This window comes from Elephantulus edwardii, unplaced genomic scaffold (assembly GCF_000299155.1).
Source record: "Elephantulus edwardii isolate Elephantulus edwardi_28Jun2011 unplaced genomic scaffold, EleEdw1.0 scaffold00221, whole genome shotgun sequence".
NCBI lineage: Eukaryota > Metazoa > Chordata > Mammalia > Macroscelidea > Macroscelididae > Elephantulus > Elephantulus edwardii.
Window position 1 is genome coordinate 3,382,111 of NW_006399971.1, and position 18,532 is coordinate 3,400,642.

At 38.6% G+C, this 18,532-nt stretch overlaps 1 protein-coding gene and 1 pseudogene across 1 annotated transcript in view; one reads left to right on the forward strand and one right to left on the reverse strand.

The window, feature by feature from the left end:
* Nucleotides 1–999: 999 nt before the first annotated feature.
* On the reverse strand, nt 1,000–1,437 carry LOC102863588 (annotated as a pseudogene).
* Nucleotides 1,438–11,053: 9,616 nt separating this feature from the next.
* Nucleotides 11,054–18,532, forward strand: part of LOC102863999 (olfactory receptor 2Y1-like) — a 16,816-nt gene continuing 9,337 nt past the window's right edge. Inside the window, exon 1 of the mRNA XM_006898157.1 lies at nt 11,054–11,150. Coding sequence (XP_006898219.1) covers nt 11,054–11,150 — 97 coding nt within the window. The remainder of the gene's footprint in view (nt 11,151–18,532) is intronic.

The following is an 18,532-nucleotide window of genomic DNA, read 5'->3' on the forward strand; positions in this document are numbered from 1 at the left end:
ATCAATTGGCCAGGTTGTTGTCCTCCAGATTTCTTGGCACAACTTGATGAGCTCATCCAGGGCAGCATCTGTTTGTTGTAATATGTCAATTGTTATGCTGTCAATTCCTGGGGCCTTGTTTTTTGCCAATTCCTTCAGAGCAGTTTGAACTTCTTCCTTCATCACCACAGGCTCTTGCTTATATGTTGTTTCATGAAATTCTTCTGTGTCTGCCAATTCCCTTGGGCACAATGACTCTGTCTGTTCCTTCCATCTTCTTTTAATGCATCCTAGATCATTTAATATTCTTCCCATAGCATCTTTATTATTGCAACTCGAAACTTGAATTTATTAAATTCCTTTAACATAAGAAATGCTGAATGAGTTTGGCCCTTTTGATTTTCTGACTCCAACTCTTTGCACATTTCATTATTAATAGTTTGCTTTGTTTTCCCGAGATGTCCTTTGAAATCTTCTGTTCAACTTCTTAATTTCTTCATTTCTTCCCTTTGCTTTTGCTTCTCAGCACTCTAGTGCAATATTCGAAGTCTCCTCTGACATCCATCTTGGTCTTTTTTCTTTCCTCTGCCTTTGTAATGACCTTTTGCATTCTTCATGGATGCTACTCTTGATATTCTCCCATAGCTCATCTGATCTTCACTCATTGGCGTTCAAGGCTTCAGACCTGTTTCTGAGATGGTTTTGAAAGTAGAGTGGGATAACTTCAAAGTCTAATTTTGGATCCTGTGGATTTGATTTAATTTTCTTCAACTTTACCTTGAACTTGCATATGAGTAGCTGGTGATATGTTTCACTATCAGCATCTGTCCTAGGTGACAAACATTGTTTAATAATTTTTTTTTTGGAAAATATTTCTAATTTTTATTCTTAAAAATAGGAATCAAAATTGCAAAGGCAGATTTATAATCACTTCTGAATGAGAGGGTCATTTTGGAACATCACAAGAACGCATACTCAGATGGAAATCTAGTTAAACTGCGGTTGCTCCTCAGGTTGCATTCACTCTTGCATTTTCTCAATTAGTTCTTCCTTGTATTTGCCTTTCTCTTTTCCAACTTGCTGAGATTTAGCTTTACGTTCAAGAATTTTTTTCTGATCTTTATCCAATTTCAGCCTGGTAATAACCAGCTTGCTTGGGTGAATGCCCACATGCACTGTGGTACCATTAGCCTTCTCATGCTGCACTCTTTCGATGTAGATGACATACTTCTTTCTGTACACCTGCACTACCTTGCCAATCTGCTGACCTTTGTAATGTCCTCGCACCACCTGCACCTCGTCATCCTTGCGGATGGGCATGGAGCGCACGTTGTACTTCTGCCACAGCTCTTTGGACAGAGGGGAGGACATGATCTTCCTCCGCACATGCGAAGGGGCATTGAAGTGGCGTTTGCGGTTCTTGCTGTGGTCCGAGGTAATGAAAGGGTTGAACTTCATGGTGGCAGCCGTCTGGCAGCGTCAGGCTCTCCAAGCACCTAATTTTTTTTAAAAAAAGAAAATAGAGAAAGAAGTACTTTAGTGCTTCCCTGAGACAGAGAGTGGCACTGGGGAATGATTTCAGAAGAACAAAAGTTTTATTTCATGAAAAGAAATGGTTGTGTTAAAATAAGCTAGCTTTCATTGAATGAATGTCCACCATAGTATGTGACTTTTACATACATTGCATTGCCCTGGCCCACAGGGATGTCAACGTAGACCTAAAGGAGGAAGAGTGGGGCTGAAACGGGACAAGTGGCACAAAGAATGGAGACAAGACAGATTCCTGATCAAGTCCCACTTTATTAAAGTTTTTTCAGGCTTTTATAGGAATTTGCCTAGGTATATTACGTAGGCTGGGTTACTATGGAAACTCAGCCTCAAGATATCAGTATGCTGCAGGAATGAGGAACACTCCCTAAGACTTTGAGTTACAGACACTGAGCTATAGAAAGAAGCAGTTTCCTTGAGACTGGGTAGAGATTCTGAGCTGAACTTATCTCTAGACATGCCAGGAAGGCCTTTATGGAATTGCATTTAGTGAGCAGTAAAAAGCAACTTAGGCCTTAAGTCAGGAGCCTCAAAAGTGGCCCTCTACATTGGCCTTATTGGTCACAGACAGAGCTACAAGATAGGCTACAATTTCTTTATCTCACTGACAGAGAAACTGAGGCTCAAGCATGTCAAGAAAGTTTTTCAGAGTCATGAAGCTAATAAATTACAGAGGTAAATTATGCTATATAATATTGTCATTTTTTATAAAAATTTTTTTAATGTTGAATTTTTATTTCTTATCGTGTCAAGAATAGTGATAATTGGTCAATGAAGAAATAATTTTTAGATAATTTGTAATTGAGCATGTTGTTGTTATGTGCCATCAAGTCACCTGTGACTCATAGATGAGACCCTATGTACAACAGCCCTAAACCCTGCTCTATCCTGTGCCAATCCAACACTGTGTCTCCAACACATCTATCCTAACTAACCCAGTCACTGAATCAATCCACCTTATAGAGGGTCTTCCTCTCCTGTGCTGTCCCTCTACCCTCCCAAGCATGGCATCCTTCTCCAAGGATTGGTCCCTCTTTGGAACATGTCCAAAGTATGTCCGAAGGAGCTTCAGAATCCTTGCCTCCAAGGAGCTTCCCGGTGTCACCTTCTTCAGGATGAACCTGTTCGTTCTCTTAGCAATCCATAGTATATTCAATACTCTTCTCCAACACCACAGCTCAAAGGCATCAGTTCTCCTTCTGTCATCTCTAGTCATTGTCCAACTCTCTGATGCATAGCAGGTGATTGTAAAGACCATGGACTGTATCAGACACACCTTAGTCTCCAGAGTAATACCATTGCTCTTCAGTAATGAAAAGAGGTCTCTAACAACAGACTTTCACATTGCAATACGTCTTTTGATTTCCTGGCTGCTGGTGCCAAGAGTGTTGACTGTGGAGCCAAGTAAACTCAGTCTCTTCACCATCCATCCTGATGCTGCCAATTGGTCCAGTGGTGAGAATCTTTGTCTTCTTGATATTGAGCCCCAACCCATATTGAAGGCTGAATTCCTTGATATTCTGCAGCAAGCACTTCAGGTCCTCTTCAGTTTCAGCAAGCAGAGTTGTGTCATCTGCATAACACAGGTTGTTGATGAATCTTCCTCCAATCCTGATTCATTTTTCCTCATAGAGCTCAGCCTTGTGGATAATATGTTCTGCATACAGGTTGAAAAGGTATGGGCATAGGACAAATTCCTGGGGTGCACCCTTCCCAAGTTTGAACCATGCAGTGTTTCCTTGCTCTGTTCTGATGACTGTCTCTTGGTCCAAGTATAGGTTTTGCATTAACACAATCAAGTGTTCTGGGATCCCCATTCCTCTTAGATTTAACCCCAGTTTGTTGTGGTCCATGCCTTTGCATAATCAATGAAACACAGATAGATACTCCTCTGGTGTGAATTGAGCATAGCTTTTATAATTCTTTGTGGATTAAATATAGAGAAAGAAATAGAAATTATTATTATATATTGTGATATAAATAGAAAACATCAAACTTGCTGTCACAGACATTAACATTTAGCTGAATGAATATAAATAAATGCAAAATATGAAGAGTTCAGAGATGGAAGACATTTATTTGAAGTGTGTGACAAACATGGTAGGCATAAAGCAAGACTTGAGTTTGGTCTGATTGCTGTAGGGCTCGTAGAATTTGGATGTGGCAGGAATTCAGGCTGGAACAGTGACAAATCAGGAGAAAAAGAGTGCTCTAAAGAATCTATGCCAGAGTTTGGTTGGGAAAGTACTTTGAGTAATAAGAGTAGAAAGAATTAAGGAGGATAAGGCAAGATGTCAGTATGAGTCAGTTAATTATAATTGTTATATTGGGGCCCAAAGGTCTCCAAGGTCTCATCTGTTAAATAATTTTCCCTCCACCATTCTAAAGGAGGCATTGGTAAGTCCCCTGAGGCAGAATCTGTGCCCAGTCCTGGATCAGGAGGTGGTTTGATAATTTAGTAGTTCTATGCTGGTCGGAGTTGCCTAGGGTGGACCCACTTCACGGGCTATGGGTTTCATCAACCTTCTCTACTGAGGAAGAAAACCATGTTCAATTGTGAGTTCTTCAAGAAAGGAATTCAGATCAAGTCTCTCCACCATAGAGATGAAGTCAGGACCTAAAAATAACATGTCTTCTTTGGAAATCTTTAGGTGCAACCAGTCTCAGATTGCCTTTGAAGTCAGTAAGATTGAAAGAGGTATGTGTGTTACTTTTCTTTCCTGTAAATGTGGAGTAAGTATAGACCAGCTGGGCACCTTCAGCTTTGCAGGAGGAATTCACAGAATACAGGTAATACTCCACTAGTCAAGTAACACTGGATTTCATTGTACAACTTCTTCTCTTGGAGGATATAATGATGTTGGAAATTCTATGAACATTAGAAAAATGACAATAGCTGTAAGGGGTTCAGATTTTTGTTCATAGGGTTGCTGTGAGTTGTACTCAGCTCAATGACAATTAACAATAACAACAGCAATGTTAAATTCACACAGAATATATTTTATCATTAGTCCTAGTCCTCTTTCTTTTCCCACCACTCACCCACCCACTAATTTATCCATAGCAGGACAAAAAGTATTCTCATTTACACTTCTCCCTCTCCCATTGTATAAACAAGGTGCTTAATTTTTAAATAATAATGGGATTTCAGGTTTCTTCATTTGGAGTGCAAAAATTGGCTTAATGCACTTTTGGATATTCCTCCCCAGACCCAACTCTAATATAGATCTGACATGCAAAGTAAAATGTACAAAATAAATACAGGATGAAAAGAGTAAAGGCATGATCAGAGTTAAGGAGGAAAAATAAAAGATAAAGACTTGGAGGAATTCACAATAAGAAAGGATTTAATCCCATTTTTAGTATTCTGTGTGAGGGATCAGAGTTGAAGTAATTGGTTGATTCAGCATTTGAATGTCAATTAAATAGACTGGATTTAAGTTGTGATTTTCTGGTTTTAAAATATAAAAAGTTTCAGGATTAAAAGTATAGATCTGTAAAAGGTTGTTGAGATTACCATAAAGAATCATAGAATGGAATAGGATATTTATTGTGTATGAAAGGACTATGTAGACAGGGGAACCTTATGATAGAGAATGGATGAAAAGATACTTGTTTTTGTTTTAAGTACTTTTTATTGATTTTCACATAAGAATACCTTTATAGTTTGTTTCATTCATATACATTATTTTATACAGAAAAGATACTTTTGTGCCAAAAATTGATAGTTTAATATTCTAAAACTAGAAAGAAAACTGTATGTATAAGAGATAGAATAAGGTGAATTTAGATTCAAACGTAAAAGGGTGTATGTTCAACACTTTTTGTGATTAGAATTTTTCTTATGAATGTGATTAAATTTCTAGAGCTTGCTCTGTTGCTCAAAGCACAAGAGAAAATTTTCTGACTTTAATGTGGCTAAGTACTATAAAATTGTTGGATTGACCTGAGGAGAATTCTAACAGCTGCAACATTTTTGAAATGTGATTTCTGGTCTCAGGAAATTTATTACATAGAGACAATGCACAGAACCACATATCTATCTATCTATCTATCTATCTATCTATCTATCTATCTATCTATCTATCTATCTAGAGAGATACTAACAGAGCTGGATGGAAACATTAAATATGCAAGTATTAAAATAATTTTTATGTGCCAAATAGTTTACAAGGGGAGGCTGTTTTTGTCTTTAAAAATTTAAGATTAAAAAAACCACAGAAGATCAGAACTGAATCAGAATCTCAAAAATTCTTAGCTTCCATGCCTGTTAGTACAGAACATTTTTACAACATCCTGCAAGATCTGCTTCAGGACACTTTTCCAGGCCATTCAGACTGCTCCTTCTTCTGTTTTAAAGCCTTCCTTATACTGAGCTATAGTCTGTACTCCTATGTTCCATTGTTGATATGTGCCGTTGAGTCGCTTGCGACTCATAGCAACCCTATGTACAACAGCCCTAAACTCTGCTCTGTCCTGTGCCAATCACACTGTCTCTGACACTCTCATCCTGCTTACCCCAGTCACTGAATCAATCCACCTCATAGAGGGCCTTCCCCTTCTGCGCTGTCCCTCCACCCTCCCAAGCATGATGTCCTTCTCCAAGGACTTGTCTTTCCTTACAACATGTCCAAAGTATGTTAGACAGATCCTCAGAATCCTTGCCTCCAAGGAGCCACCTGGTTTAACCCTTTCCAGGATGAATCTGTTTGTTTTCCTAGAAGTCCATGGTATTCTCAGTACTCTTCTCCAGCACCACAGCTCAAAGGCATCAATTCTTCTTCTATCCTCCTTGGTCATTGTCCAACTCTCTGGTGCATAACAAGTGATTGCAAAGACCATGACCTAAAACAGACACACCTTAGTCTCCAGAGAGACACCATTGCTCTTCAGTACAGCAGACTGGGGCACAAAAGAAGTTTATTATTTTTCTTATATGATAGCTTTTTATATAGGTATAAAAGCTATCATGTTTTTGTATATGTATTATAATTTCTAAACTAAAAACCATGATAAACATTTTCTATTTCTTACATTTACTGATGCATTATAGATTATTTTGTTTTCTGGATTCTATGCATTTGTAAGGTTTCAATCCATGACTATATGCCAAGAATTTGCAAAATGCAATTGCATCTAACAAATGTAAAGTTACAGGCCCTTCAGTTTTATTTAAGTGTGAAATTGTAGGGAGATTACTTTTGAGCATCTGAAGGATTGAGATAAAAACATTAAGTTACTAGAAGCAAATAGATCACACTAAATGAATTTTTCTCCTTTTATTGGCATGATGAATTGGGCAAGTGAAAAATTATGAACATTTTTGAGTCTCTGGCCTTCAATAATGGAATGTGAAATTCAGAAGATATTGCATGTCATGACAGTTTCTTTTGGATGTTTGGAGGGTTGTCAAGTGGATAGAGTTTTATGATAATGCTGTGTGCTCCTCTGCTGAGAACTCTCTCCTTCCTCACCCCTATTTGGCTGCATACAATGGAAAAAAAATCACATCATGACTAAATGTTGTCATATTTCTGAACTAATCTGATCCAGGGAAAGGCTTGCTTTATCATCAAACTCACTTGGGTTATGAAATCAAGGACTAGGAACAATGTATGGGCTAAAGCAAGGGACTCACTTTTTAAAAATTGCGTTTTATACTGTATCATTTACATCATACTTTTTCCCCATATAATAAACTTTCTTTTACTTTTCAAGTATTTATAAACTTACTCACCATTGATCTACGCCCACTACTACCCCATCTTTTCAGATCCCAACTGGATCTTTCCTAATTCCTTCACCCTCTCTCTCTGCTCACCTAATTCTGTCATCCCGGTGATGTTTTTCCCTAAGCTCAGACCCTCTCTCCCCTTCCTTTCCTTCTTTGAAAATTTACACACAAACTAGTAATCCTTCTATTTTTACAATGGTCTTATGCAATATTTGTCCTTATTAGACTGAGTTAGTTCACTTAGCAGAATGCCTCTCCCACATTATATAGGATTTTTTGAAATCATTGCTCCTGAGTGCTGCATAGGATTCCATTGTGTGAATGCCCATCAAGAGGCTCACTTTTATGTTAGAAGTCAGAACAGAGCAAGGAAACACTGCATGGTTCAAAATTGGGAAGGGTGTACACAAGGAATGTGTCCTTCATCCATACCTTTTCAATCTATATGCAGAACAGATTATCCGGGAGAATGGGCTCTATAAGGAGAAATGTGGTATCAGGATTGGAGGAAGATTCATCAACAATCTGTGTTATGCAGATGACACAACACTGCTTGCTAAAACTGAGGAGGACCTGAAGCACTTACTCCAGAATGTCAAGGACTGCAGCCTTTAATATGGATTGAGGCTCAATATCAAGGAAACAAAGATTCTCACTACTGGGCCGATTGGTGGCATCATGATAATGGCGAAGAGATTGAGATTGTTAACAGCTTTAGTTTGCTTGGTTCCACAATCAACACTTTTGGTACCAGCAGCCAGAAAATCAAAAGATGAATTGCACTGGGAACGTCTGCTGTCCGGGACCTCTCCAGAGCACTGAAGCACAGTGATGTCAATCTGGAGGCTAAGGTGCTCCTGATACAGGCCATGGTCTTTGTAATCATTTGCTAAGTGTCAGAGAACTTGCCAATGACCAGGGACGATAGAAGGAAAATTGGTGTCTTTGAGTTTTGGTGTTAGAGAAGAGTATTGAATAAACCGTGGACTACTAAGAGAATGAACAGGTTCATCCTGAGGAGGGTTAAACCAGGCTGCTCCTTGGAGTTAAGGATTCTGAAACTTCGTCTGACATACTTTGGACATGTTGCAAGAAGGGACCAGTTCTTGGAGAGGGATGTCATGCTTGGGAGGGTGGAGGGACAGTGTAGGAGAGGAAGACCCTCGATGAGACGGATTGATTTAGTGACTGGGGTGATGGGGATAGGTGTGTCAGAGACAGTGAGATTGGCACAGGATAGAGAGGGTTTAGGTCTGTTGTACATTGGGTTGCTATGAGTCGCAGGCAACTCGACCGCATATAACAACAATATGAAACTACTACTGAACGTGTTGCCAAGAGATTTGTTTCCAGTGCATGAGAGATTTAAGGAGGGTTTAGAAAAGTCATAAAAATGATTGGTTTGTTGGTCTGACACAGACTGGTAGAGCACTAACTTTGAGGTAGCAAGAGTTTGAGGATTTTTGCTAATCTAAGTATTAAATTCCTTCCTTCCTGATAAACTAGGTTTCATATGGAAGCCACCAGAAGCAGAAGTCTTAGGGGTAAAGATTTCAATAGTTAAATTTTAAAAAAAAAATAGTTTTCATTCTGCCTATTTTGTAAAGTAGAAAAGAAAGTGAGAAACATGAAAGCTTGTGATTCAAGCATTTTATATCCAAGTCCAAAGGTTGTTACAAACTCAGTAGTATATTTAACACAGAAGTCAGTTAAAATTTCTCCCTTTAATGAATTGCTAAAAACTTTCACTTGCACTGACTTTACAAAAGTCTATGACAAGAGATGACAACCCTCCTATAAGGAGGAACTTTACTGATACACAACATTTTAGTAGAGATACCAACCAGAGGTTTAAATGAAAGGCATAAATGTCAAGAATTTTTTTTTAATAATGTAAGTTAGTGTGTGATACTCTGAAGAAAAGATATTCTTTGATCTTGAATGAAGTGTCAATAGGGAAAAGGCCTTGATATTGTCTGTTCTAAAGGAACTAGGCTTAGTAAAATTTTATAGGTTTTATTGTGACTCTTAATAAAACTTCCTGAGACAGACAGTAGGTATGTTCTTAAATAGAAATTTTTGTAATGTTAGGACTGCTTTGGTGGTTTTGATCACTTGCTCACACACCCATTGCCATCAACTTGATTCTTACTCATAGCTGACCCTTCACTGGGTTTCAAAGGCCTTAAACTTCAGGAGAGGAGACCGATGACCCTTCTCTCGAAGGAGACACTGGTAGATTGGGTTAATAGCACAGCCTGCTATGAACTATCCAGCCAGAGCTCTTGGAATTAGAGAAAATCACCATAGAAGTATTTTAAGATGTCATCCAGACTTTGGTGAAGGATTAAAATGCAGGCAGGCGTCATTTTCTTCATCATGCACACTTACTGTTTTAATCTCTGAAACACATGACTATTTTCCACATACTACTTTCTGAATAGGGCTGAAATTGCTGCAGACATCATGCCTTTCTAAGACTGGGTGAAGCGCTGGTGTATTGTGTGTCCTGTACATAACTGGGACTAACTAGTATTTTAAAATGACAGTCACTATTATAGTTGCAATCAAAAACAAGATAAAATTCTACTTTCTGAACTCTCTATTATATTGTTGAATAGAGGAATAATTATTTGGGATAAAATAATTTACTTGTGTGTCTTCCTCAGTCTCAAGAAAAGTTGTGTAATCTGCATAACGCAGGTTGTAGATAAGTCTTCCTCCAATCCTGATGCTGCATTTCTCCTCATAGACCCCCAACCTCCAGAATGATCTATTCCACATATATATTGAAAATAGATGGAGATAGGGCACATCCCTGGTATACACCCTTCCCGATTTTAAACCATGCAGTGTTTCCTTGCTCTGTTCTGATGACTGCTTCCTGTTCCAACTATAGGCTTTGTATAAGCAAAATCAAGTGTTCTGGGATTCCCATTCTTCTCAGAGTTACCTACAGTTTGTTGTGATCCACACAGTCAAATGCCTTTGCATAGTCTATGAAACACTGATATTCTTCTGGAGCTCTCTGTTTTCGGTTAAGGTCCATCTAATATTTGCTATAATATCCCTAGTATTACAACCTCTTCTAAAACCAGCCTGCACATCTGACAGTTCTTTGTTTATATGCTGTTCCAGTCGTTTTTGCATAATCTTCAGTAGAATCTTGTTTGTATGTAATATTAATGACATTGTTTGATAATTTCTGTACTCTGTTGGGTCACCTTTCTTTGGAATGGGAACAAAGAAAGACGCCTTCAAGTCAATTGGCCAGGTGGTTATCCTCCAGGTTTCTTGGCACAACTTGGTGAGCACACTCAGGGCAGTGTCTTTTTAAAAAATATGTCAATTGGTATGCCATCAATTCCAGAGGCCTTGCTTTCAGCCATTTTTTTTTCAGAGAAGCTTGAACTTCATCATCACTGCAGGCTCTTGGTCATACATTGTTTCATAAAATTCTTCTGTGTCAGCTGATTTTTTTTTTTGGTACAGTGACTCTATAAACTCTTTTCATCTTCTTTAATGCTTCCTGGATCATTTAATATTCTACCCAAATAATCCTTAAGTATTGCAACTCGAGACTTGAATTTGTTTTTCAGTTCCTTCAACTTAAGAAAGGCTGAGCAAGTTTCACCCTTTTTGGTCTTCGGACTTCAGCTCTTTGTGCACTTCATTATAATACTTTGCTTTATCCTCCTGCGTTGCCCTTTGAAATCTTCTGTTCAGCTCCTTAATTTATTGATTTTTCTCCTTTGTTTTGGGTTGCTATTGTTCGGCTCTGTAAAGTTGACCATGACTGATGGCAACTCCATGAACAACAGCTTTGGACCTTGCCCTGTCTTGCAATTGCAGGTGACCAGTAAGAAGATGAATTATAGTGGTTTGAATGGTAAAGGGAGATTGTGGATGCTGAAGTACATTGGGAAGTTACTAGTACAGTGACTTGCATTCAAGGCTGGAGGCATTTTATTGAACTAGGATAAAATTGTCAGAGGGTATGTTGTTGCTATTATTATGTGTCATCGAGTCAAGTCTGACTTATAGCAACCCCATGAACAACAAATAGATCTGAACCCTACCCAATCCTGTGCCAACCTCACAATGTCTGAACCACTTGAGTCCACTGCTCTGTCAATACACCTTATTGAAGATCTTCCTCTCCTTCACTATTCCTCCATCTTTCAAAAAATGATGTCCTTCTCCAAGGAGTAGACTCTTCTAGTACAATGCCAAATTATGCAAGAAGCTTTGTCATCCTTGTCTCCAAGGAACACTCTGGTTTCACCTTTTCCAAGACATACGTGTTTGTTTTTTTGGAAGTTCATGAGATAGTCAGCATTCCTCTCCAAAACCACAGTGCAAAGGCATCAATTCTTTTTCTGTCATCCTGTTTCATTGTACAGCTGTCAGCAGAACACCCAAGTGATGGAAAACAATATGGCCTGAGTCAGGTGCACGTTAGACCTAAAACTGACATCATTATTCCACAATAATTTGAAGAAGTCCCTGACTGCAGACTTTCTCAGTGCAATACATTACCTGATCTCTGGACTGTTGATAACCAAGGGTGTTGATAAACCGAGAGTATATCCAAGTAAGTTTGAATTGTTGACAGTTGAAATCTTTCCTCCATTTGTTAAGATATTGCCTATTGGTCTGGTCATGAGCTTTTTTGTTTTCTTTTTTAAAAATTTTATTATTTTTTTGTGTGTACTGTTAAATGGAATCTGACTGGTACAGGAGGAGATTGCCCTTCCTTCTCCAGCAGAGCATTTTTTGGTGGATTTAAACCACGAACCTCTGGGATTGCAGTGCAGCTTCTTGCCACTAGGCCACCAGAGTTCACTTAAAATATATGGTTGTTTTCTTGATACTGAGATGCAATACATACTGCTTCAATGTTTGACTTTCTGTAACATGTAATCTTCCTCACTTTCTGCAAGCAAGGTAGTGTCATCTATATACCGAAGTTTATTGATGACTCTCCAATTCTGATGTCACATTTTTCTTCATAGAGTTCTCTAATAGTTTGCTCAGCACACTGACGGAATAGGTACAGAAAAAGGACACAACCCTAACGTATACTCTTTTAAAATGATAAGCATGTAATATTCCCTTGCTCTGTTCTCACAAGAGCTTCTTGGTCTAGGTATAAGTTTCTCATGAGCACAATTACAGGTCCAAGGATTCTCATTGTTCTCAATGTGTTGGCCATAGTTTGTTATGATCCACACAGTCAAATCCTTTGCATAGTCAGTGAAGCACAAATAGATATTCTTCTGGTGTTTGCTATCAGCCAGGATCTATCAGATATCAGCAATGATATCTCTGGTGTCATGGTCCCTTTAAATTCAGCTTGAATTTCTGGTGGTTCTCTTTCTATGAACTGTTCTAGTAATTTTAAAATAATCTTCAACAATATTTTCCTTGAATGTGGTATTAGTAGTGTTGTTCCATGATCTCCACATTCTGGTGATCACCATTCTTGCAAGTAAGAACAAATATGGATCTTTTTCAGTCATTGGCCAGACACCCATCCTCCAAATTCCTGGCATGGACTGGTGAGCATGTCTATGGTTGCCTCTGTTACTTAAAACACGCTAATTTGTAACCTACTGATTCCTGAGATCTTATTTTTTTGTCAATGTTTTCAATGTAGCTTGAACTTTCCCCCTCATAATAAGTAGCTCTTGATCATAGATCAACATCTTGATCTTCCTGAAATATTTCAATGTCAGCCAATTCTTTTTGGTAGTCATTCTTTATATTCCTTTCATCTTCTTTTGATGCTTCTTGGATTACTCAAGATTTTGGCCATAGCATCTCTAAGTATTGTATATTTCAGGAAGTTGTTGTTAGGTGTTGAATTGAGTACAACCCACAGGGACCCTATGAACAACAGATCTGAACCTTGTCCTGTCCTTTGCCATCCTCACACCTCCTAGCAAACTGGAGTCCATTGCAGCAGTCACTGTCTCAGTTCATCTGTTTGAGGATCTTTCTCTCATTCGCCAACCCTCCGCCTTCCTGAGCATCATGTTTTTCCTCCAAGGAACAGTCCCTCTTAGCAACATGCCAAAAGTATGTGAGGCAAAAATGTATCATTTGACTCCAAAGAGCATTCTGGCTGCACTGTCTCCAAGACATATTTATTCTTTTGGCAGTCCATGGGATGTTCAGCAATCTTCTCTAACACTACAGCTCAGAGGCATCAATTCTTCTTTTGTCATCCTTATTTATGGTCCAGCTCTCAGATGCATTGCAAGTGCTTGGAAAGACCATGGTCTGAATCAGATGTACCTTACTATTAAAATGGACATCATTGTTTCTCCATAATTTGGAGAGTTTCCCAGTGGAATATGTCACCTGATTCCTGACTGCTGGTGCCAAGGGTGTTAATTGTGGATCCAAGAAAGATGAAGTTGTTGGTAGTTTCAATCTTTTCTCCATTTATCGTGATGTTGCCTTTCTGTTCAGTGGTAAGAAATTTTTGTTTTCTTCACATTGACGTCTAGTCCGTTTTGAAAACTGCATTGTATGATCTTCTGCAACAAGTGCTTCAAATCCTCCTCAACTTTCAGCAAGCAAGGCTGTATCATCTGCATAACACAGGTTATTGATGAGTCTTCCTCTGATCTTGATGCCGCATTCTTCTTTATAGAGTTCAGTATCTCGAATAATTTGCTCAGCATACAGATCGAATAAGTTTGTTGTTGTTGTTGTTGTTATGTGCCGTCGAGTAGCTTGCGACTCATAGCAACCCTATGTACATCAGCCCTAAACTCAGTTCTGTCTTGTGTCAATCTCATTGTCTCCGACACACTCATCCTGATTACCCCAGTCACTGAATCAACCCATCTCCTAGAGGGCCTTCCCCTCCTGCACCTGTCCTCCACCCTCCCAAGCATGATGTCCTTCTTCAAGGACAGGTCTCTCCTTACAACATGACCAAAGTATGTCAGATGAAGCCTCAGAATCCTTGCCTCCAAGGAGCAGCCTGGTTTAACCCTCTCTAAGATGAATTTGTTTGTTTTCTTAGCAGTCCATGGTACCCTCAATACTCTTCTCCAACACCAAAGCTCAAAGGCATCTATTCTCCTTCTATCCTCCCTACTCATTGTCCAACTCTCTGATTCATAACATGTGATTGCAAAGACTATGGCCTGTATCAGACGTACCTTAGTCTCCAGAGAGACTCCGTGCTCTTCAGTACTTTAGAGAGGTCCCTAACAGCAGACTTTCCCATCACAACACGTCTTTTAATTTCCTGGCTGCTGGTGCCAAGAGTGTTGATTGTGGAGCCAAGCAAACTAAAGCTGTGAACAATCTCAATCTCTTTACCATCCATCCTGATTGAGCCTCAATCCATACTGAAGGCTGCAGTCCTTGACCCTCTGCAGCAAGCTCTTCAGGTCCTCTTCAGTTTCAGCAAGCAGGGTTGTGTCGTCTGCATAATGCAGATTGTTGATAGATTTTCGACCAATCCTGATGCCGCATTTCTCCTCATAGAGCCCAGCCTCCCGGACGATCTGTTCTGTATACAGGTTGAAAAGGTATGGAGACAAGACACATCCCTGGCATACGCTCTTCCCAATTTTGAACTATGCAGTGTTTATTTGCTCTGTTCTGAGGACTGTCTCTTGGTTCAAGTATAGATTTCGCATTAGCATGATCAAGTGTTCTGGGATTCCCATTCTTCTCACAGTCAGCCACAGTTTGTTACGGTCCAGTCAAATGCCTTTGCATAATCAGTGAAGCACAGATAGACATTCCTCTAGTACTCCCTGCTTTCAGCCAAGATCCATCTAACATTAGCTACAATATTCCTAGTACCACGACCCCTTCTAAACCCAGCCTGTACTTCTGGCAGTTCTCTGAATAAGTTTAGAGAGAGAATACAACCTTGGCACAGTTCCTTCTTAATTTTAAACTATGTAGTTGCCTTGCTCTGTTCACACAACAGCTTCTTGGTCTAGGTATAGGTTTTGCATGAGTACAATTAGGTGCTCTGGAATTCCCATTCCTCTCAATGATAGCTATAACTAGTTATGATCCACGAAGTAAAAATGCTTTTGCATAGTCAATAAAACATAAATAGATGTTCTTCTGGTAGTCTTTACTTTTAGCCAGGATCAATCATCAGTGATATCCCTGGTGCCATGGCCTCTTCTAAATCTTGCTTAAACTTCTGGCATTTCTCTATCTATGTACTCTTCTAGTCGTTTTTGAAAGATCTTAAGCAGGATTTTGCTTGCATGTGATATTAGTGATACTGTTCGATAGTTGCCACATTCTGTTGGATCACCTTTCTTGGGAATGGGAACAAGTATGGACTTTTCTCCAGTCTGTTGGCCAGACAGCTGTCCTCCAAATTTCCTGCCATAGACTGGTGAGTAAATCCAGGGCTGAATCTATTAATTGAAACAAATCAATTGATATCTCATTGATTCCTGGGGCCTTATTGTTTTGTCAGTGCCTTTAATGTAGCTTCAGTTTTCTCCTTCATTACCATTGGCTCCTGTTCATATGGTACTTCCTGAAATTTTTCAATGTATGAGTTCTTTTTGATACAGTGACTGTGTGTCTGCCCTCTATCTTCTTTAGATGCTTCCTGAGTCATTCAGTGTATTGCCCAGAGCATCTTTCAAAATTACGTCTCGAGGCTTAAAATTGTTTTTGAATTCTCTGAGCTTCAGAAACATCTTTTTTATTCTCCAATTTCAGGTCTCTGCTTTATCTTCTCAAACTGCCCTTTGACAAAGAACAGATTCGAGGCAATATATGATTGAGTATTATGGTTTGAACAGGAATCCAGAATTAAGGTTGCATAGAGAAGTGTACTCGGGGTGGGGGAAGGGATGAGGGAATTGTATACCAATTAAGGAATTTTTTTTCTTTTTCTTTTCAGAGAGGGGAGTGAACTGGTGAGGAGGGGTGGGCAGGGAGAAAAGTGAGGCAATGAATGAATGGAAATCCAAAACCTCTGTAAATATTTATTAAAATTAATAACAAGAAAAAACCACAAACAAACAAAGAAACCAAAAGAAAACCTGCCCTTTGAAATCTTCACTTCTTTTACTTCGGCATGTTTCCCCTTTGTTTTGGCTAATTGATGTTTTAGTGAAATTTTCAGGGTCTCTCCTGATACTCATTTTGGTTTCTTCTTTCTACTATGTCTTTGTAATGCCATTTTGCTTCCTTCATGTTTATTATTCTTGATATCATCTGGTCTTCCATCATTGATGTTCAAATGCTTCAAAATTGTTCTTAAGATGATTGTGAAATTCAGGTAGAATAGATGCAAGACCATATTTTGGTTCTTGCAGACTTTTTAAAATTTTCTTCACCCTCAATTTGAACTTGTGCATGAGTAATTGATAGTCTGACCCACAGTCTGCCCCTGGTCCAGTTTTAACTGGTGATATTGAAATTTTCTAAAGATTCTTCCCACAGTTGTAGTCAATTTGATTCCTCTGCAGCACATCAGGGGAAGTCCATATGAAAAGCTGCCATTTATGGTTTTTTAAAAAGGTATGCGCAATGAATAAATCATTCCAAGCACTTGATATACATCTGAGAGGTGGACAATGAATAAGAATGACAGAAGAATTGAGACCTTTTAACTGTGGTGTTGAACGAGAATACTGAACATCTCGTAGACTGCCAAAAGAACAAACAAATATGTTTTTGAAAAGGTGCAACCAGTCCTTTTTTGGATGCAGAAATGATGAGGCTTTACCTCACATACTTTGGGCATGTTGCTAGGAGGGGCTATTCCCTGGACACAAACATGATGCTTTTAAAGGTGGAGTGTCAGTGAAGGAGAAGTTGACCCTTGACCCAGTGGATTGACACAGTGACTAACAGGCTCCAGCGTGTCAGGAGGTGTGAGGATGACAGAATAGGACAGGGCTCTATTGTTCATAGGGTTGCTGTGGATTGTACTCAAATAAATGGCACCTTATAACAACAACAACAGCAAAGGACCAAAAACCTATAATGATAAATGGGCAAAATAAACCATAAGTATATGGCTATTAAAGGATGGGGAAATTAAGCAGAGGCTTTACTACATATGTTTCTGAGTTTTAGAGTTGTACTGAAAAGCCAAGTATCAAATAGTGCAAAAGACTACAGCAAATACGTTTAAGTTTCATTTCAAACTAGAGTCCAGTGTCTGGTATTTTTATATAATATGAGCTTGCATTTGGTAAAATGAAAGAGTGAATTTGATTTGTGTTATATTGTTTGGTTAGTACACTCTCAGGCAATATCTGTCTTCCACTTTTTAATGAATAGTTGTTGAATTTGTTTTAATTTTCTTCTTGTTGTTGTGTGTGTCAAGTCTCAATTGACTCATAATTGACCCAGCAAAGGGTTTTCAGAGGCTGTAAATTGCACAGGAGATTATCCATCTTTCTCCTTTGGAGCAACTGGTGGATTTGAACCTTCTATCTTTGGGTTAATAGTGTAACTCTTTACCACTAGGCTACCATCTATACTTGTGCAATTGAGATTTTGAAACAAAGTTCAATTTTCTTGGTTTAGCAATATCTTACGATTTAAAGTTCTTTATGGAATAATGTTGCTATCTTTGTAGGTCAGGCTCTATAATTTATCATATTAAATATATTCCTAAACTTATTGGTAACAATATACATCAGAGCATACTGAAAAACCTTAGGCTACTAAAGAAGAAGCATTATTGCAGAGGTGATAATTTTTTCCAAGTTGTACAAGAAACAACCAACCAAAAATCAATTTTAAAGTATATATTTGTTGAAAGTCTTTTATTGACCAAGTATTGAACTTGAAAATTAAGATAGAATGGTGATAAAAATAAGGTGCAGAATCATTGAACTTTAAGATTAGTGGGGGACATGTTATTGTTGTTGTTAAGTGCCGTTGAGTCACAGGCAACTCATAGACACCTTGGATGCCTTTCATCCTCACTCCAAGTTCAGTGGGGGACATAGGCAAGTATTAAAAGTGTATATAGTATATTCTTTGCAGCTTACAGGATGTGTCATATAATTTAATTTCTGTCCAAATATGCAGAAACAAGTTATTATCTGTTATATAGTTAGATATTAGTTATACAGTTAAATATTTTTTTTATGGAAAAGAAAAGAAAAGATTCTTTCATTGTTTTACAAACCCACCCCCAGGTCCCCTCCACCATAGAGCCATCGCTCTAGACTCCTGTGATGACAGAAATACCTAGTCACATATCTCTTTTAAACAGTTTTCTCCCTCCTCTGTTTCAGTGCA